Raw genomic sequence first — 21,922 nt, forward strand, 5'->3', positions numbered from 1 at the left:
CTGCTCGCTCAGCCCCGGGCTCGCCTTGCGACTCCGGGCTCCCGGGCGTGGACGAGGAACCGTTCTCCGGAACCGGGCGAAGATCATGGGGAGAGCGGCCGCCGCAGGAGGGGGCGCGGGAGGAGCGCGCCGGTGGCTCCCGTGGCTGGGGCTCTGCTTCTGGGCGGCGGGGGCTGCGGCTGCCCGAGGTAAGCGCTGGGCAGAGCGGGCGGCGGGGCTGGGGGCGAGGCGAGAGGGCGCGGGCAAGACCGAGTGGGACCTGCACCTACGGCGCTGGCTTCCCAAGTTGAGCCCCGCACCTCTGCGCGCACCGAGCCCAGCTGGGTGGGAATCGGGCGGAGGACCTCAGAGGGGACCGCTGCTTCCCACCCCAAGTTTGCGACCAGGAGTGATCCTACAGGTTGCTGTCACGGGTCCCTTACCCTTTACTCTCCTGCCTCGCTCCATCTCCCAAGCCCTCCCCAATTGCTGCAGACTGGAGTACCCACCTCTTTGCCTCCAATCTCGCTGTCCCCCGTTTTCTCCACTTCCTTCCAAAGCCAGATCGCTCCTGGGTGGGCGCCCATCGTGGTGTCCAAGAGTTCCTGGGAAGAGGGGTCTGGGATGGGAGTCTCAGTGGGGTGGGCTTGGAGAGGGCACCTTTTCCCTTCCGCGAGTAGCACCAGGGCTGAAGTCCGCTAAGCTTGACACCCCTCGGGCGACACTAGCCCGCGGTCTTAGGTGGCCCTGGGCTCTGGTTTGAGGAGGCTGCGTGGGTGCGGGAGCTGGGAGAGCTGTGCGCACCACCCGCGTGTAACTGCGCCCGCAGTGCAGAGCGCCGAGAAGAGGTTGGCCCGAGGCCGCTCGCCGGCGCGTCCTCCCTACCGTGTGCCTAGCCCGGCTCGGGAGCTCGCGAGCGCGGGGCCCCACGGAGCAGCAGGGAGTCCGCTGCCTTTTCCGACTTAAAAACGTAGACCCCGTTTTCCTGGATCCTCTGGACTTCCGCAGAGTGCAATTGTACAACTGGTTTCGGCTCCACCTTGAGCGAGGACAGGGAGCATGAACTTAGGGACAAATCCCGCGGACTTGTTTTGAAGCTGATCAGAGGCATTCTGCACAGAGCTTGAGTATTGTGGCTTTACCTTTGAAACAATCCGGAAGCTTCGCCTTCCCGCCCTTCTCTTCCTTTCCCTTTCCCCGGGTGGCATCCATTAGGCTTAGAATATGTAATTGCATTAAATGATGTCCCTAACGCTGGTCTGGTGAGAGATGGAACTGATGTGTCGACCTCCCCCCTGTTCTGCTGGCCATCCTGGACATACTCTAGTGGCCGCGAGACAGAAAGGGGTGGGAAGGATCGAGGACGATCACAAAAGAACCAACATACTCTCATTTTTATAAAAGCTAACGGCTTGTTAAAAGCAGCCGTGCTGTCTGGAATAAGGAACTGTTTTTTAAAAGTAGGTCGAGGCTTTCCGTTTTATGATCCTGTTCAGTGACTATTTGCATTTCATTTCCTGAAAAGTTTTTTTTCCTTTCTTTTTCCTAATGGAGCAGGCTTTTTAAAAAGCAGGAAAGGGTTACAAACGCGCCTCAGTGATTGCACACACTGGGGGCCGGTGAGCAGGCATGGTTCTCTTTTCCTTGCTGGAAGAAGCACAAGCTTCAGCCATTTCATTTACTACTGAGAAGCCTCCTTGCAAAGTCAGCTCAGAGTTGTTGTCAATATACTACTGTGATGGGAAAAGCCAGCCTTTTCTCTTCTGGATGTTGACCTAAATGTATGAGTTAGCCATTCCTAACAGTGACTGACTCTGAGTCCTGACCCCTTAGACTTTGGTTGGTGGAGCTGTCTTGAAACCAGCCCCAAATGAGAAGAGGGGGCCTGCCAGAAGCCTCTTGGATCGAGTTTTGCTGGCTGTGAAACGAAGGCTAGCACCTCTTGTCTGCAAGCTGTTCTTTAAAGGTCTCCTGGAAAACATACTGTACACTCTGCAGGCTTATTTACCATAAATGTGTTACATGGATCGTAGTAATGTGTGAGACACATGGAGCGGAAGCACTAAATCTGACTAATTTTTCCCTTGTAATATTTTACTTCCTGGGGCATGAAGTCCATTACCCTTAGCATCTGTCAGAGATTCTTCAGTCAGCAGGCTGTGGAACCTGTGAGGCCACGTGTACCTGGCTTTGGACAGGTGGGCACAATTGGAGTTCTCAGAACGCACGGGTGTTTTAATGCTACTTAAGTTCTCCCAGCCCAGGGAGGTGGCCATTCAGTGAAAGCAAGGGCAGGTGCGCTCTGTGGCGTGCTGGCCCAGGAGTCTCCCCAGGCTGTTTCTGGTTGGCCCCAGGTTCTTCTTATTTATTCAAGTAACTAGTTTTTTCTTCTGCAGGCCTTTTCCTGTGGATTTGAACCAAGATAGTCTGCCTTTCCTGCTTAACAGGATTGATAGAATTATGCCATTTGCTTCAAGGATGTAAGAATGTTTAACCATTCAGCAGCATTCTCCTTACAATTATTCATCATTTATTTGTTTTCATGATTGCACCAATGACACCCTCCCCCCCCCTTTTTTTTTCTTTTTTCCTTTCCTAGCCCACATTTAATGTAAAACCCTCTGAAGCTCAGAGGGGGATTTCTGATGATAGGCTCTGAATATAATGAGAGAGGAAGATGCTTGAGGCAAGGGAGTGTCTGCAGAAACCAGTAGTGGCCCAAATAGCAAGGTTCTGTTTCCCTCCCTTGTAAGCAAGACTTGCCTCTTTGGATTTATGTTCCCCGACTGGTGGCATGCTATGAGGAAGGCACTTTGGTGCCACGTTTACTGTATATTTCAACACTTTCCAACTTAAAAGAAGGTTGTTTAAAAGTTATTCGTGACCTGCCAAGTGCTAATTGAATCCATACCATGTCATACTGATTGGTTTCTGTTCTTTGCAACAAGGAGTACTGCTTTTGCTCAGGTTGGGGTCCTGTGTTAGTTACTGTACATCAGATGACCTAGTCTACCGGTGTGGCTCAGTGGTTGAGCATCGACCTCTGCACCAGGAGGTCATGGTTCAATTCCAGGTCAGGGCACATGCCTGGGTTGTGGGCTGGTTCCCCAGTGTGGGACGTGCAAGAGGCAACCGATCCATGATTCTCTCTCATCATTGATGTTTCTATCTCTCTCCCCCTTCCTCTCTGAAATCAATAAAAATATATTTTAAAAAATGAAGGCAGGGAGGAAGATAATATTAGACAGATTGAGCTTGTGCGCAATTCCTTGCTTTAAAATTTTTCCTGGACAATGAAATTTTCCTTACAGTAACTGTCGTAAAGCATTAAGGGCAAGAGAAGCACACGCTTATTTTATAGGCATAATAGGGTCATATGGTATGTGCGTGCTTAAATCTCCTTATCTACCTAGTTCATGCAGTATTAAATCTATAGTCATTTTCTCCTTTATGAATGTTATTAGCATATCCCGACTCACCCCCACCTCTGTTCCTCATTCCGTCCCCTTTCCTCAAAAAACTGTCCTTCTATAGGGCTCCAAGAAAAGAGTCTTTTCTCTCAATTTCCTGCCAGGGGTGTCTTTTTCTGACTCTTGGGTTGTGCTCTTACCTTGAGCAGACCGGGGAAGGAGGGGGGGTGGACAGGACCATATTTTCCTACCGACAGAGTGTTCTGCTCTGAAGTGTCTCAGTGTTGTGCCCTGGCTCTATAGCGGCAGCACTTGTCACACTTTTCCATGGTCTTGACTATGACAAAGAGTAATGCCCCCTCCATCCTTCCTCATGATTTGAATGCCCATCTGTGGGTCTGTGGTTCTTCAAGGGGTACCAATAGGGTAGGAAAACCCAGGGAGCCCCACGAATGCTCCGGCAGTTTCCTCTGGACCTTCTCACTCAATCTGTGAGGTCCTCTAGACCTTGCTGTCTTATCAGTTAGGGACACACTTTTCTATCTCTTCACTGACTTGTAAACTTGTGTTTTATTGTCCTCCTCCTACGAAATATAGTATTCAACTTAAAATGGTGCCAACTTTGAAGGTTTATCAAGAAATTGGTTTATCCAATGGACACAGACAACAGGGGGTGAGGGCATGAGTGGGGGGGTGTGAGGGGGCAATGGGGCGGTAAGGACACATATGTAATACTGTAATCAATAAAGAAAAATTTTAAAAAATTGGTTTATCAGGAGATGGGGAATATTTGACACGTTTCCCTTAGACTTTTCTTCCTCCTGTTTTAATACAGAGGCTGGAGACCCAGATCCCATGCATTAAAATATAATCCAAAGACAGGTGTACAGAGAAAGGAAGGTGGTGGTGATGCAGGTGTCCTCTTAGTGGACGGGCACATCTGTTCACAGAAAGGCCAGATGTGCCCTGCTTCTGATTACACCTTTGCCGTTAATTCTGACTGTTCTATACTCCAGACAGTGCTACTTGACCAGCCCTGTCATTGTCTTCTCTTCTGTCCTCCTTATCCCGATGCCTTCATGAACTGACAGCCTGATGGAAACTTTCCTCTGTCGTTCTCGACTGCTCACTCCAGATAAAGACGCCTATCTGCTCACCCCTTCACTGGCTACATGGCCAACGTGACATGAGTACGGCTGTCGTCTGCTACCACTTTTTAGATTATGCTTAATTTTTACGAGAAAGCCTTTTTGCAACCTTGTTTGATTATGAAAGAAGAATAGTAATTGCTGCCTGTAGTGTCTGCCATTGATTATTCTAAAAGCTTTACACATCTGAACTCATTTAGGTCTTAAGTCTATGAGATAATATTAGTTTCTCCTTTTTAAGGTAGGAAAAGAAGGGCACACAAAGGTTAAATAACTTGCTCAAGACCATGGAGTTAGTATATGGAGGAGCCTGGATTTGAACCGACGTAATCCAGCCCTAGAGTCTACAGCAATGCCAATTTTCTAAACTCCGCCGAAAAGAAAATGCCCCTGATATTCTGGTGACAGAGCACTAAAATTATATCTCTATAACTGTGAGCGCTGTAGAGGAGTTTAGAGTAGCTTAAATAAATCTATAAATATATTCAGATAAATCTCAGAGATTTATGTTGTGTGAAAACAACCACCCTCTCACCATTCAGCTTAATATACTTTGGGATTGGATTCACGCTTAACATTCCAAACGCCCGTGTCTAATATGATAGCTTGCTTTTTTTCTTTTTTTTTGGTCAATTTTGAATTTCAACAAAAAATATTACTCTGATTGAATACACCATCCATGGAATGGCAGATCCCAAGAGACTATTTGTTGAATGTCTTATATTTTTAGCCTTGTTTGCTGGCAAAATGTGGAGCATGAGATTTGAGAATAGATTGTTAACACCAGAGGCTGCTGTTTCTGCTGTTTTGGGTACTCCTGCTGCTGCTCTCGCAAGGCAGATGGCTGGATTCATTTATAGAAAATAGATATTCATTCTATTTTGCATTTCCACTTTGAAAAGAACTTCTAATTGTTTGTGCCACATTGCATCGTATGGCCTTATTGTGCGCATACACATGCCGTGTGTAGATAATTGTCAGAATTAGGCGGGTGTTAATGTGTTCAGTTTGGATGGCGTTAGAAATCTATTGCAAACTCTGTTGTGCTTTTGGAGTATTTCTTTGGAAAGTGGGTTTGTGTGTGGTATGGTGTGTACAGCATATTGTGTCCTTAACCCTCCCATCCCTACCCACCCCCTCCTACACTGAACTAAAAATGGAGGGCAGAAATTTTAAAGTTTTGCTTATGTGGCTCAAGTAAAAATGATAAGCGTGTGTTAGGCTTCTCTTAGACATCAGACCACTACAGGACATAAATTACTTCCTAAGATTGTTTCCAAGAAAACAAGAGTAAGGTGAAGGCTGTATTCTTCCTATATGACCAGTTCCTCTGATGGTTTCCTTCATAAATAAGGGAAATGCAAAGCCGAAAGCTGTCTTTCAAGTGGGGTTAGTGCAGCTCCACTCAATGCAGACATTGCCTATTTGCTCCCACATTTCTGGTTCATAAAGTGCAAAAGAGACTTCCTCCCCGGAGGGAGACATTGGCACATGGATCCCTTTGGAACCCAGCCCTGTAAGATTAGGAGGAATTATGTGGGAAAATATCACCAAGACAAGTGCAACCTGACTAAGAAAAGACTTACAAATGTTTTGTTGTTACCTAAATTGAAAATGTGATTTCTCAATCAGGTAAGTCGAAGGGAAAATGACAGTGCAGACATTCCAGAAGTTGACTGGCAGGCAGGCATGGGAAGCAGGAGATTCAAGAAACCAAAGTGAAGAAATCCTTCTGACTGCTTCAAGAACCCAAGCAGTAGTGGGATAACTATGTTTAATATCATTCATAAATTTTGATAACTTACTATAAAAGCAAGTTTACTTACTAAATATTGAATGAGCAGATTTGCCTCTAAATATATTTGTAGCATGTTGTTTAGAGTTGTTTGAAAGTGATTGGTGGCTTCTGCTTGCAACAGTACTTATTTAGAAACTATCATCTTTATTTGAATTTAATTTAATAAAATCTACTGGGAGAGGAGGGGAACCAAATAAATGATCATGGGTTAAGGAAGCTAAGCTGGTAATATTTGAAACTCACAAATCAGTGCCTTTGAAATGTTAATGTGCATTTGAGTCACTGCAGCTCTTGTTAACATTCACATTCTGATTTTGCAAACCTGAGATTCTGCATTTCTGCCATGCTCCCTGATGACATCATCCATCAGCCATAGATGATAGTCATTCAGGTTTTTTATTTTCAATATTGTTTTTTACTTGGAAGCCAGTACGAAGTGGAATTTAATTCAATGTGTGACTATTTAAAAAATGCCAACAGAGGACTAGGCAAACACAATGTCAGTTTTAACTCAGACAAACATACAACTACTCATAAAACGAATAGACATTCAAGGAGCACCATTCCGATGCAATATAATGTCTTAATTCCAGCATTTGTAAAGATAAATGAAGTACTTTAAAACTCCTGAATTTTATTTTGAAGTAGTTGAAGACTTATGTCTGCATCTACCTCATTTCCTGTGATGAAGAGGAAACTGAGTCCTCCAGAAGTTGAACAGTTTGCCCAAGATTTTTGTTAAAGAAGAGGCACTGTTAGCCCTCTTCAATGTCCCTTTATTTTACTGTGTCTCTTAACTGGAGCTACACTTACAATGATCTAAAGTATAGGATAACGAGAGAAGTAGGCTATAGTTATAGTGTAGAACAAAACCAGTTGGTTAAAAACAAACAAACAAACATCAGTGTTCATTCGGGGTCTTGATGTTCCCCAAGCAGCTGGATTGTTACAGTCACATGTGTAGGAGCTGGTGTTCGGGGTCTTTGTCACAAGACAGTCATCTCTACCATCATGTTCTGTTACTCAGTACCTGGCAGTGCTTGTTCAATAGCACGTGCTAAAATATATATATATTTGACTTTAACCTTTTTATGTGAAGGTATAAATAGTACTGAGTTCTAAATTTCTAAAATTTATTATTTTGATAAAGCATCAGGAACATTTAGCTGCTAGAGAAAATTAAATAACTGTTAGAGGGGTTTTACATTTTGTTTTCTTAACATATTGTAAAGTCTACATTCCTAGGTGGACTGCTATTCTAGAAAGATGATTAAGTATATGATGTGACACTATAATGGACTGCTGTTTTAAACAATTCACTTGCACGAAACTTGACACTTTTAAGGTACATTGACAGTTGTGGTCACTTTGTATTTTCACATCCACCCTGATGATGACATTGAGGTTTAAAGATTTTTCAACCAAGGGCAGACAGGTAGCAATAAACAGTATGGGGACTGGAAGCTGAGTCCCCAAATGGTGTCTGGGCATTTTTTGTACTTTCTTACCATGTTATTCTCTCTTATTACCTAACTAGAGGCTCCATGCACAAAATTTGCAAGAGTAGGCCTTCCTTCCCACCTGGGACCCGGGCTTTCCTCTGACTGCCAGAAGGTCATCCAGAAGGACATCTGGTCTAATTACGCTTTTATTATTATATTATTATTATAGATAGGTGGACAATGTAATAGTATGCTCACATTACATTTTAGATAGGGCTCTGGATGCCTGAGCATAGGAGAAACAAATAAATACACATTTGTAAATGATACCTGTTTTCTTCTTGGTATACATGCCGTTATGCTTCTCATGGTTATAAACAGAAATAGCCCCATCTGGGAAAAGGGGTGGTAGGAGCTATGTCTGGAGGGATTGGAGGAAAGTAGATTTTGAGTATATTAAAAATGGTATACCGTAGTATGGAATAGTGGTATGTAAAATATTCTGAGGAACTTGCTAAGCAATAATATTTTCTTAAAAAGAAAGGAATTAAAATGTTCATTAAAGTAGGTAAAATTACAAATTAGTTCTGTAGTTTTATTTTTAATGATGCCATTATGGATACCAAATACTTTTTAGAAATATAACACTAACTCATCAATCTGCATAGTTTACCAAATAATTTGTCTTTATTATTATTATTTTTTAAAAAAATATATATTTTATTGATTTTTTACAGAGAGGAAGGGAGAGGGATAGAGAGTTAGAAACATCGATGAGAGAGAAACATCGATCAGCTGCCTCCTGCACACTCCCTACTGGGTATGTGTCTGCAACCAAGGTATATGCCCTTGACTGGAATCGAACCTGGGACCCTTGAGTCCGCAGGCCTACACTCTATCCATTGAGCCAAACCGGTTAGGGCTTGTCTTTATTATTAATTTTGCATGCAGTGTGCCTTATTTCTTCTTTCTGTGTAATGTTATAAAACAAGATTATCAAGTCTTAATTTGTATTGGAATGCAGTGTAGTGGCACAATGCAGTTGGCCTTCCAACAACAATTTTCATCAATGTGTCTTTATGAATGGTCTAACCTATTTTTTAAAAGAGATAGGGAAAAAATACAAACCCCCAAAATAAAATTCTTTGCCAGAGAAATGTGTGTTACTAGCCTTTTGAAAGGAGCTGGAATGAGTTCAACTATCCTGCATCTAAACAGACAACCCTGTGTCTCCTTCCGTCTTGGAACCAGAAGCTCCAGTGATTGTCAGCAACTTTCATCCGGAAATTTCTTAAGTTGTTCTCCTTAAAAAAAGCAATCAGGAGGTTTACAGGTTTAGTCAGTGTGAGGTGCGTGGGTGGGATGTCAGCGTTTGGGGTTTGCTTTAAAGAAATAAAGCTGGATAAAAATTTGTCATTACATTTTTTTTTCACCTTGGAGAAAAAAAATCACAACACATTGGCTATTTTCTCACGTTTAGCGGACAGGTTGAAATGCGCAGTGACCTCTGGGATAGCAATGTGGAAAGGACAGCCCTATCATACCACATCCTGCCGCCGAGAAGGCCGTCACTGCACAGCCAATTATTAATATTTGTCAAGGTGCTAAGTGCTTCAATGCATAGATATGTGTGTATGTATTATATATTAGGAGAATGTCATATATCATCATTATAGCAAACATATCATTAAGGTTCTCTGCTATTAATTTAAAAGGCATTAATAACACTTAAACTTGAGGTGTAGATACAATTTTGACTTGAAAGTCAGCTTGTTAATTCAGGCGCTGCCCTTTCTCTCTTTCTCCACGAATCTCCCATCTAACCCCCAATTCTTCATTTCCTCAACCCCCAATTCTTTGTCTCCTCTGCTCCCTGTCTCTTCTCAAGTCAAAACTCCCTTCTTAGTTAAGCATCGCTGTGGGCTGGACAATTCAAGACTACGTGCCCTTCAATACGTCACTTTTTCCCCTGGTTCTTTTCATTTCTCAGATGAGAAGTGACTAGATTATTATTATTTTTTAAAATATATTTTATTGTTTTTTACAGAGAGGGAGAGGGACAGAGAGTTAGAAACATCGATGAGAGAGAAACATCGATCAGCTGCTCCTGCACACTCCCTACTGGGGGTGTGCCCACAACCAAGGCACATGCCCTTGACCGGAATCGAACCTGGGATCCTTGAGTCCGCAGGCCGACGCTCTATCCACTAAGCCAAACCGGTTAGGGCTAGATTATTTTTAAAACTCTTTTCCACTCTAACATTTTATGATGCTATTGTTTTCAGTACCATTTATTCACAGTAATTTTTTTTTATCGTTTCGGGAAGCGTTTCTTGGCATTTTAAATATGTTTCAAAACCTTCAAGAAAAAAATGCTCTGGAAATGGAATGTTCAGGTCAAGGTTAGTGTGACTTCAGAGATGATACTGGTAACTGTGGCTTAAGCGTTTTCAAGAATGTGCCAACAATAAGAGAAATTTAATTTTATGTGTCAGTTTCTCTTAAATCAGTCATTGTAAACGAATGCTTGTGCTTGTGCAGCTATTGCAAAAGAATTGGGATGAGCGGAAACCGACCCAAGGGGTTAGGAATCCCTCTAGTGCCTGAGCTCATTGTTGCTTAGGTGACTTTAGGTGGGTGACCAGGCCCACAGATGCTAGATTGACATTTTCTTTTTTAATAGAAACCATATGTATGACATTTCATGTTACATTTCCAGATTTGAAGTCTTTTCAAATTATTTTAATACAAAACCTTAGGCTCATAACTCACAAGATTCAGACTTCCAGTTTGTCTCAAATCAAATGACATTTTCACATTTTGTTGAGATTTAAAGGCTCAGGGAATCAGCTAATCCTCATTTTCTTTAACTTTGAGCTATGCATGTAAAGCTTTTCTAGCTTTGTGGAGGAGCATGGTCTGAAAGAAGACAATAGAAAGCATTTAAGTAGCCTTTTATTTACCAATTGATACACACTAATTTGATCACAGAATGTATCTCTGTTTCCCATTTGTAAAGAAGAATCTTGCCCTACCTGGTTTGGCTCAATGGATAGAGCATCTGTCTGCGGACTGAAGGGTCCCAGGTTCGATTCCGGCCAAGGCCACGTGCCTGGGTTGCGGGCTCAGTCCCCAGTAGGGGGTGTGCAGGAGGCAGTCAATCAATGATTCTCTCTCATCATTGATGTTTCTCTCCCTCTCCCTTCCTCTCTGAAATCAATAGAAAATATATTTTAAAAAAGAATCTTAAAATTATATTTCTGAAAAGGACCCTAAAGTTTCTAAGCCAAAGCCCATGTCTCCACATGAACCACCAAAGTCTAAAGAAGCAACATAACTTGCTTGGTGTTTAGAGGTCATTTCTATCAGAGCTGGCCCCTTGAATCCAGGTCTTCACAGTCTCATTTTTCCTGCCTCTTTCCTTTTCAGGACTATAATAACAACAGTAATCAATGGAGGCACAAAGAAATGTTTAGAAAAAGATACCAGAAGACTAAAGACTATTGCTCATATTACCCTTCTGTTCAAGGCTGTTTTTCTTTTACGTTTATATTTTTCTAAATGCCTTTGAAATAGGACAGGTCCCCCTCCCCCCCTTTGGCTGTGTTCTTAATCATAGAATGTTGAGAGACTCAAGTTGGTTCAGTGTAGCAGAGCTAATTAATATTGTAAAAGAGGTTTATATTATAGATGCTATATATCTGTATTGAAATTTAGTGTAGGTCTTAAGCTTTTGTTCTAATGAATTAACTTCTGCATCCTTGGTAAAAAAAACAATTGGTCAGTATGAACCCACTAGTAGATGTACACATAGAAAAATGTATTCACTTCATATTTTTTTTAATATTTTATTGATTTTTTACAGATAGGAAGGGAGAGAGATAGAGAGTTAGAAACATCGATCAGCTGCCTCCTGCACAACCCGGTCTTAAGCTTTTGTTCTAATGAATTAACTTCTGCATCCTTGGTAAAAAAAAAATGGTCAGTATGAACCCACTAGTAGATGTACTGAGCCAAACCGGTTTCGGCTCATATTTGCTAATAAATATGGGATGTTAGTGCCATGAGTTAGAATAGGAACCTTCTGCCTTACCCAAGGAAGTAACTTTAGAATGGTATTTAACCACACAGCTACTAATTGTTATCTGGATAAGTAAATTACTTCCAGTTTCCACTATTCTCTGTTTACATCTGGGTTTACGTTGTGGTGAGAAGGTAAAACTTTCCAATTTGAATGGGTGGCCAGGTCTGTTGTTAGGAGGTGGTGTTACTGAAATGGCGCCATGAGTGGGCATGCAGGGGACACTGGCTGGAGCAGATTTTAAGGAACATAAGCGCTGACTTGTGCTTCTTAGAAGAAAGCTTTTGGTGTTGGCCGCAACATACCAATAATGCCCCCTTAAGGCTGTAAATCTGCAACCAAAGAGAGTGGTATGGTTTTAAAAGCTTTGGATGCTTCTTCCATGTACTCCCTATTGTTCTTAAATTTAAAGTGAATTCTGCATCCATGAAGGCCATGGGAGGTTGCAAAATGCACTCCCTGTAATTGAGCTGGAACTTACACACTCTGGTGCCTCTATCATGATTATTCATGCTGAAGCCACCTTGCTGGGGAAGTGTAAGATGCGGAGGGTGTTGCAAACTTCCGATTCTTGGAGATTAGGTGTCAAAATATTCAGAGTGTGGTTATTTTTAGCAATTATCAGTGAAGGATCTCAAGACTGGAAATGTGTTCGGGTTTAAAATGTTCAAATCCCTGGTTATCACCCAAAGCCATTTTTTTAAAAAAAACTTGCAGAAAGTTAAACATCTGTAATATTGGGTTAAGTGAGAAAATGAGAGACAGATGCTTTCAATGTGTATCAGCATTAGCTTTTTTTTTTTAAAGTTAAAAACTGATATTTCAGCCTAGCCAGTGTGGTTCAGTGGTTGAGCATGGGCCTGTGTGAACCAGGAGATCATGGTTGATTCTTGGTTAGGGCACATGCCTGGGTTGTGGGCTTGATCCCCAGTAGGGGGCGTGAAGTAGGCAGCCAATCCATGATTCCCTCATCATTGATGTTTCTATCTCTCCCTCTTCCTTTCTGAAATCAATAAGAAAATATATTTTTAAAACTTGTTATTTTATAGTTTAACATGCATTTAACATTTAACCAATTTTTTTGAAACACAGTAGATTGAAAGGTGACCACTAAATGTTTAATGCAGCCCCTGTTGGTAGAAATGCACATGATTGTATTTTAAATTTGGAAGATAAACAGTGTAATTCTAACGTCCTCAGTCAGCGGATGCCAGGACCTGCATCTCAGAACAATCAAGTCAGAATCTCAGTGGGCAGGACCCACTGACTTTTTTAAGTTCCTCTGGTGATTCTCGGTTTGAGAACCCAAGATTGAGAACCACTGACTTAATGAGTGCATTGATGGTGTAAAATTGTAGACACTGATTTTTTTTTTTTTTTGGAGATTTAGAGAAGATCTTTCCCTATCAGAGCAAAAGTGTGCAGGGTGAAGGTGACCGCTCACGAATCGCCTTCCCCTCCGCATTAGGCCTTATCGGTCCACGCTGGATCTCAAGTGACGTGGGTGAGTGAAATTAGATGCTGGCACAGAACATTCCGCCTTTCGGAGCTAGACATTTCCTGCTAGGATGGAAGCGCTGAGGAATTAATAGAAGGGATGAGATTATATAAGAAACATTATATAATAAAGGAGGGGACTTTAAGAACACAGAGTTGGAGGTTGTACCATATGTTTTTCTTCTGGAAAAAAGCACAGGGCCCACAAATGGAGATTCCTGTTTTAACCCTCATTCACTCCCTCCTAGGTCCGGCAATAAGCGATAAGTGAACATATTGATGGGTCGATTAATATCTTTGTACTGATCTCGGTGTCTGAAGGTTGTAGGCTTGTACCTACTCCTACAGTGTAGGGCAGAATCCTAGTCAGCACCACGCTTGTGGCTAGAAGAAGTGTGCAGGGACAGCTGGTACACCTCCGACACTTTAGGAAGCAAGGCATAGGAATTCTTCCGAAAGCAAGCTTTTCTAATACCACCATTTCGTTCACGATTCCCGGTGGTTCCTTATTTGTGAAAATAGAGACAAATGCTGTAAAACATTTGGTGATTTATTAATTTTGTTGCATATGAATATAGTTTAAACATCAAGTTTAAATGGATATCTGTGAATTTACACCACACTTAAGAAGTAGAGCACAATCAACATTGATTTGTGCTTCCCTTGAACTCACCGCTCAGGTTCTCCTTTGGAAGTCATCACGTTCAAATTCCGTGCTTATTTCCTTGTAAATAGTTTAAACAGATATGTATGTATTTTTAAACATAGTTTACTTTTGATTTTTTAAAGATATATTTAAATTATAGTGTACATAGTCTACCTGGTATTGTTTCATCTATGTTATTATTGCACGTTTTTTTGTTTGTTTGTTTTTAGAGAGAGGAAGGGAGAGGGAGTGATAGAAACATCGATGTGAGAGAGATACATCAATCAGTTGCCTCTTGCATAGCCCCCACCAGGAATCAAACCTGTGATCCTTAGGTGTATGGGACGATGCTCCAACCAACTGATCCACATTGGCCTGGGCGGCATTTTTGTTGTTTGTTGTTGTTGTTAATCCTCACCTGAAGTTTTTTTTTTCTAGAGAGAGAATGGAAGGGAGGCAGGGAGGGGAGAAAGTGAGAGAGAGAAACATCCATGTGAGAGAGAGACATCCATTGGTTGCCTCCCCCACGAGATCTGACGGGGCCAGAATTGAACCACTGGCAACCCAGATACCTGCTCTTGAATGGTAATCAAACCCGGGACCCTTCAGTGCATGGTGGAAGCTTTAACCACTGAACAACACCAGCCAGGGCTGCAAGTCCTAATTTTGGTTCACTTCCAACTACAACATTCAATGGTGTGACTAAACCATAATTGACTTATTTATCTTACTGTAACTGAAATTTGAGTTGTTTTCAGATTTTTTTCCTATTAGGAAAATTGCTACTAGGAACATTCGTGTATATGTTTGCTGTTATATCAGAACTATACTGTTTTTGCTTTATGATTTAAATTACACACATATGTATTTCTATAAAACAGGAGCTCCATTAAATATTTTGTGTTTCTCATTTATCTGAGAATAGATTACCAACAGCTAGGGCATGAACATGTTAAATTTTCCAGATAATGCCAAAAATTTTCCAGCAATATGAGTTTCCATTACTTCACATCAGCCAACATTTGATGTTTCCAGGCCTAGAGATTTCTGCTAATTTAGTGCATATAATATGATTATCTCTGCATGGGCTTAATTTTCATATCCCTAATTACTAATGAAGTTAAACATTTTTTCATATATTTTATTGCCATTTATTTCTATGAAACACCTATTCAAGACTTTTGTACATTTTTTTCTATGTATTATAGGAATTTTAGATAAATATGTATGTATGTATATATAGAATTAATCCTTATTGTATGATTGGAATTACTTTTTTTTTTTTACTTTATGGTATTTTCTGGTGACTTGAATTGAATTTTTGTTCTCATGAACTAAAGTTTTAATTTTAATGTAATCAATGTTATCAATCATTTTATGGTTAGTTCTTTTGTGTCGTGCTTAGGAAATTCTTCCTAAATCTCATTAAATGTATTTAATATTTCTTCTGAATTTTATAATTTGGTCTTTCATATTTGTACCTTTAATCCACCTAGAATAGATTTTCTGTGTGTGTAAGAGTTTGAGTTAGGGATTTAATTTCATTCTTTCATATGAACAACCAGTTGTCCCAGGACCATTATCGAGGAATCCCCCTCCTTTCTCTAATGATCAGCGATGCCACCTTTGTAATGTAGGAGTTTCCTATATGCCTGGGAATTTGTTTTGTCTGGCATTAACTGTTTCTCAAAACAGTGCAGCGAACCTTTCTGGTTTATTTTCTGTTGCCCTTTCAGGTACCCTCCACTCAACTGGACTCCATCCTCTGCTTCAAAACAGGCCCTGAATTTCCTTTGTCTTGCAGATTTTATACCTTTTAAAAAATGTATTTTATTTTTATTACTGACATTATTACAGATATCCCCCATTTTCCTCCACTTTACCCCCTCACCCAGACCTGCTCCCTTGTGCTATTGTTTTTAGCATGCTTGTTTCTCTTTTTCTTCATATTGTATGTAAATTTTTGAAAGCAGCCATAGTGTTTTGCTCAGATTTGATACCCTTGGACAGAATATGATACCTTTTACTTAATAGATATTAGATAAAACATTGACCTACATTGGGATTTGAAATTAAAGGGGTCTTGGAAATTATTCAATCACATTATATTTTCCCACTTGTGATGATTGAGATGGGTATAGTTTAAGTTCAATGCCCAGGATCATATAGCTTGGTGGGTCCCTGACTCTTTTTTTCTTGAGTTTATTCCAGAACACCTTTCATCATCCATTCCATAGGCAAAGGACAGAACTATCAGACACTGCCCAGAAGTATGAACAATATGACGATACTGGAAAGCAGGTGAAGAGAACACATATGTGACAGGTGCCAGATCCTTATCTTAGTTGAGTCCATTGCCAAAAATGATGTTCATGTCACAACCAGATGATGGGCATTTTCCAAGTACACTGTGCTGACTCACATCTCTGTGTCCTTGTTCATGCCCCTTGTTCAACAGAACTGTTTTTATGGACCACAATCCACGAATCTTCCCCACTCCTAAAGATTACTTTCTTCTTATTGAATGATACTAGAGGCCCGATGCATGAATTTGTGCACTGGTGGGGTCCAGTCAGCCCGCCCCATGTGGGCCGATCGGGGGCAGGGCCGGCCGGAGTGAGGGGCCGCAGTTGTCCTGGTCGTTCCAGTCATTCTGCCATTCGGTTGCTGGACTTTTATTATATAGGATATTTGCATCCCTTGGCATTACTTTTGTTACTACACCAATCAGACCACATTTTAGCTTTTTTATAAGTTTCTCTCACTCTTGATTTTTACCACTTGAGGTCAGAGATACTTTTTTTTGTATTGTGTCTCCTCAATACCAAGCACAGAGCTATGTTTGCTGTAAGTTAGGTTTCCACAATATTCTAAATACAAATAACAAACAAAAAACCAACACCTTCAAGTGAGCTTATAAATATGTTCTGTTATTCCACCATTTAGGTGTTAATTTGTTTGGATGAATTCATTGTGCTGCCCCCACCTACTAAAATACAAAAGCCATGGAAATGATAACATACTTCCACAGTATTAGCGGCTATCACAGTCTAAATTAGCTAAAGAAATTGGTACATGTATTTAAAGGTTTCATGTCTGAGAAAAAAGCATGCTAGGTTTCCAATCGAATGAGCTGTAGAGTTGGGAATTTGTGAAATCAGAAGAGTACTAAAGGGTCCTGGGTATTTGGATTTAGAGTCCAAAAAGGGTAATAGTTTTAGGAAAAGGAATTAAGATAAGAGGGTTCCAGCTACCATTAACCTTGTAGCCTAATGAATGACCCTGGAAAACACATAATGAGATGATTACAACTTTGGAGTGAGCATTGTGAAGAAGTAGCATGGGATCTCTTAGATATAATCACCGAACCAGCAGGGCATACAGCAAGATTTGGGGGAGCTGGCATCCTCTTCTCTACTCTGTAAATCATGCGTAGGCTAAATGGTTAGATCAGCACAACTAAGGGGATTTCTATTTGCATCTATTCCAAACAGCTTTTTGAGATAAAAGTGTGTGTTTTTTTTCCCTGAATTGTAAAAACATTATGTGTTCATTGTAAGAAGTTTGAAAATATAGGAAAGTATTCAAGAAAATAGAAATGGCCAATAGATAATCCAAAAGCAACCACCTCAGGGGAGTTCTCCAGATAGAAGCCACGTTCCTTATGGTGCCTCTATTAGTCTGCAGATCTCTGCTGGTCCTTTTTTTCCCCCACCTTTGGGAAAGAGGAGCAACCAACCAGTTTCCCAAGTACTAAACCAAACACTTTAGTTCTGCTGTTCTTAGCTTTTTGGAATGTTTATGTCTTGGTAGCAGATTCTGAGTATCTCTGTTATATATCTTCAATGCTTTGGGTAGTGTGAAGAAATCACATATTGTTTATTTTTAAACAATTGGCCAGAGCTACTGGTCACACCCTTTCAGTGCCTGCGGCCACTGGCAGCAACCTGCTCAGAAGAGCATAGAGCAGTGCTTTGTGTTCACTGAGCTAACCGCAGAAGACACCCAGTCATTTTTTACTTCTCAGTATTTGTATGACAATGAGTGGATTACTGCTTTGATATTCAGAGCAGAGGTGTTTTTATTATTTGTAACTCCCCCAACACAACTTTGAAGGATGGTTTTCCTATTCCTGGTGTGTTTCCATATACAGTGGATCCTGGATCCTCGATTAACAGTATTCTGTTCAACCTCATTTCCTTATAATGTTGATGAGATGCCTTAGGAACTTAACTCTTACTTATATCAATTAGCCTGTGTTAAAATTGGGTTCATTATACATCGTTTTGATTAATGTCTCAGAACTTATGGGTGACGTTAAGTGAGGACTTACTTTACTGATTTTATCTCAATGAATAAATAAGACCTTGGCTAATAGGAGCTTTCTTGACTATTGTAGACTTAGATAAATAGGGATACATTTACTTAAAATATTTATTACTTTTATTTGTACAGAGACTGTCTCCGTTGTGGTAAATCTTTGTGTAGCCAAGAGCAATGACATCATTACATATGCTCAAATTATATTCTGTATTTTTTTTGAGTTGGATAGAAACAAACAATTACATGGATTTTTCTTTGACAATTAGATTAATTAGTCTTTGTCAAGTCTCCTTTCCACCTTCTCCTTACATCGATTTATTAATAAAATGAATCTGAAGTAAGATGTAGAAAAAATATGAAGACCACATTTTTTGGCAAGTTGTGACTTACTGGGTTTTCAATTCATCCATCTCTCCATCACCACCATCCCTCCTAGCCAGAGTACTCACCTCCAAAATGAAAGCTTCTGCAACTCCTCACTACAAAAGTGTTTCCCTTTCGAGTGTATATATGTAATGATATCAGAGTTTTGTAGCTGGTAGTCATCTATGTAGGGAGTCGAATGTTTGTCTATGTTTTCTCATAAAGCACCTTAATGACAGAGACTTCATGTTTTCTGAATTTTTGTATATTTGTTGTTTGCTACTTTTTAGTAATTCAAAGAATAAGTGGATAGATGAATGAATGAGGAATAACCTTCTTGCAATGAATATTTGTGTGTTAGCTGAGCTCTGTTGGATAATTATACATGAAAATGTGAATGTCTGCTATGTGCCACTCATTCTGTTAGAGCAGGGGTCCTCAAACTACGGCCCGCGGGCCACATGCAAATACAAATATTGTATTTGTTCCCGTTTTGTTTTTTTACTTCAAAATAAGATATGTGCAGTGTGCATAGGAATTTGTTCATAGTTTTTTAAAACTATAGTCCAGCCCTTCAACGGTTTGAGGGACAGTGAACTGGCCCCCTGTTTAAAAAGTTTGAGGACCCCTGTGTTAGAGGCTGATCATATATACATTTTAATTCCTACCACAACCCTACAAGGTAGGCATTATTAGCTATTTTATAAATAAGGAAATTAAAACTCAAATATAATTTCTTAAGCCCATACTTCCATTAAGTGGGAGAGTAAGTATTTGAGCACAGGTGAGTTTAGTTCCAAAACCTGTATTCCTTTTTAATATCACATCTGGGCGCCTTCCAGCCTTATAAAAAAAGATACAAAGATTCTCACAAGTGTCCAGGATTCTTTGGGTATAATACTCCTTTTAGACCCAGCTCTAGTTGGGTCCAAAGTAGCTTCCTCAGCCCTTTTTGAGTCACCAGGTATGTTAGGAGTTCCCTAAGCAAAAGTGAGTTGAATCCATCTTTTTGGGTTCTGCCTTTGACTCTTGTCTCTGGTATCAGCAGTTTATAGATTACAATTTATCCTCATATGTAAATGACCTTGAACACCAATCCTGGTTTCCCATTGGAACAGTGAGTGCAGAAATGATGGAATCTGGCTCTCTGGGGCTCTGGCAGGCTCACTCTGCTGGCTGGTGACTGGGCCCTCGCTTGCATGTTCCTTGGTTTCAGGGCGTGTGTGTACATCTAGAGGAAAATTGTAACAGTAAGCCTTCTGCCATGGAGTTGGTGTATGACTGACTGACCTTGCTTTGGGCAAAGATTGTGCATGTGTCGATGTACAAATAATAGTTGGAAATATTAATTATAGGTCAAATGATCACCTCAGGTAAAATTAGTAACCTCCATTTGTTACTGGGATTTTATTGCTTGAGACTCATTAAGAGAAGTAACCTCATTGGTGGCTGTTTGGGCAGGGGAATTAACACATATTTAACACATCCATGATAGTGCTAGCCAGATATCAGGGCCTTTTTTATTTAGTCTTCAAAGGGGGTGCAGAGAAGGAAATAAAATTGGCAAGCATTTAACTTTTCCTGGGTCACATGGATTGTAGGTGTTGGATCTGGATATTTAAAAATATTCTTCCAAAAACATGTAATGGGTGTATTTAATGTATACATATATTTGAAAGAGGTAAAGAACACAGTCTCAAAAAAGGACACATATGTAATACCCTTTTTAATACTTTAAGCAATAAAGAAATTAAAAAGCAAAAACAAAAACAAAAACAAACAAACAAACAAACAAGAACACAGTCTCTATAATCAGATTATTTGAGTTAGAATTGAGTTTTTAGCACTTATTAGTTTTGTGGCCTCCCTATGTTTTATTCTCCTTATCTGTCAACTGGGGATATGTAATAGTACCTCCAATATAGTGGTATTGTGAGGATTAATTAAATTATACACGTAAATCACTTAAAATAATTCTGATACATAATTTTTTGTCTATTACTACTACTCATGTGTTTGAGTGGCTGTGCTGGTAACTGGGGTCTAAAAGTAAAAGCTGCTGCCCCTGTCACCAAGGACCTCACAGTCTAGTGAGGGAGCTGCCAGAATAAACTTTACAAGGCACCGTGGGAAACTCAGGGAGTGAGAGATCAGGCTGCTCTGGAAGCACAGCCAAGAGCCCCCAAATCTTGGAAGTCGGCCTTCACCCAGAGGAACCGATGACCAAGCTAGCTGAGTGATCGATTCTGAGTAGGAAGGTCTGGGAGTCAGAGGACACCCCAGGCAGCATAAGTTAAGGGCAAGCAAGACTCCGTCTCCTAGGAAATGCTCTTCCCCGGGCTGACTCTGCATTTTATAGAAGACAAAACTTTGTATCCCATGGAGAAAGGAAAAATACAGATGTCCTTAGGAGAGGTAACCGCTGGATTGCTCTGAGGTTTTAAGTTCTGAAATGCAATGCTTTCTGGAGTGTTCTTGCCAATAGTGGGATGGGGAGGTGGAGAGGAGCAGCAGCTGAGACTGTGGACTTAAATACAAAACTGTGGACTTCTGCAAAAAAGGGGACCCGCACACCGAGGACAAGCTTCCGACAGGGCCAGCAGGTGTACCGGGGACTGGCTGCAGGAAAGGATGGGAGGGGTAGGGAATGGACACGGGTTTCCCTACTTTCCCATACGGTCCAGAGTGGAAGTTCGCACCTGCTAGATGGGCATCAGCATGAGTAGTAGTTTGGAGAGGAGTCGGTTCCACTGGAAACAGACACCACCAAGATGTGAGCAGATGCCGATGCCTTGCATTTTGTTTTCCAGCCCTGGACTCCAGGGGCTGCAGATATAAATCTAGGTGCTGTAGCAACTCCCCCCGACACTGGTAGTTCATTTTTACCTTTACCGAGTGAACACTTGAGGCAGGCTGATTTACTTCTTTTCTTCCTCCCTGAAATAGAGAAGTGCTCTTTAGCACTTTTACCCTTTGAAAATATAAAAATCACTCAAGGGCGTTCATATTTTCAAAGGGCAGAAGCAACTTTAGCACAAGAGAGGAGTGCAAAAAGCTGACTGATCTTTTTTTTTAAAGTGATATAATGAAAATAAGTATCAGACATACCCTCCAGGCCTGTGTGTGTGGATGCTGGGAAAAATGTGGGTGAGGTGAGGAGGGGAGAAGGCAGAGAGGGATGCATATGTGGAGAATCGGAAGACTTTATCTGATGCTAGGGATTGACTTGATTTTT

At 40.9% G+C, this 21,922-nt stretch overlaps 1 protein-coding gene across 1 annotated transcript in view; it reads left to right on the top strand.

Annotated features, from left to right (window-relative positions):
- The first annotated feature begins 29 nt into the window (after nucleotides 1–29).
- UNC5D (unc-5 netrin receptor D) overlaps nucleotides 30–21,922 on the top strand; it is a 513,075-nt gene continuing 491,182 nt past the window's right edge. The window contains exon 1 of the mRNA XM_006086216.3: nucleotides 30–188. Coding sequence (XP_006086278.1) covers nucleotides 86–188 — 103 coding nt within the window. The 5' untranslated portion in view covers nucleotides 30–85. The remainder of the gene's footprint in view (nucleotides 189–21,922) is intronic.

This window comes from Myotis lucifugus, unplaced genomic scaffold, assembly GCF_000147115.1.
Source record: "Myotis lucifugus unplaced genomic scaffold, Myoluc2.0 scaffold_26, whole genome shotgun sequence".
Classification (NCBI taxonomy): Eukaryota; Metazoa; Chordata; class Mammalia; order Chiroptera; family Vespertilionidae; genus Myotis; species Myotis lucifugus.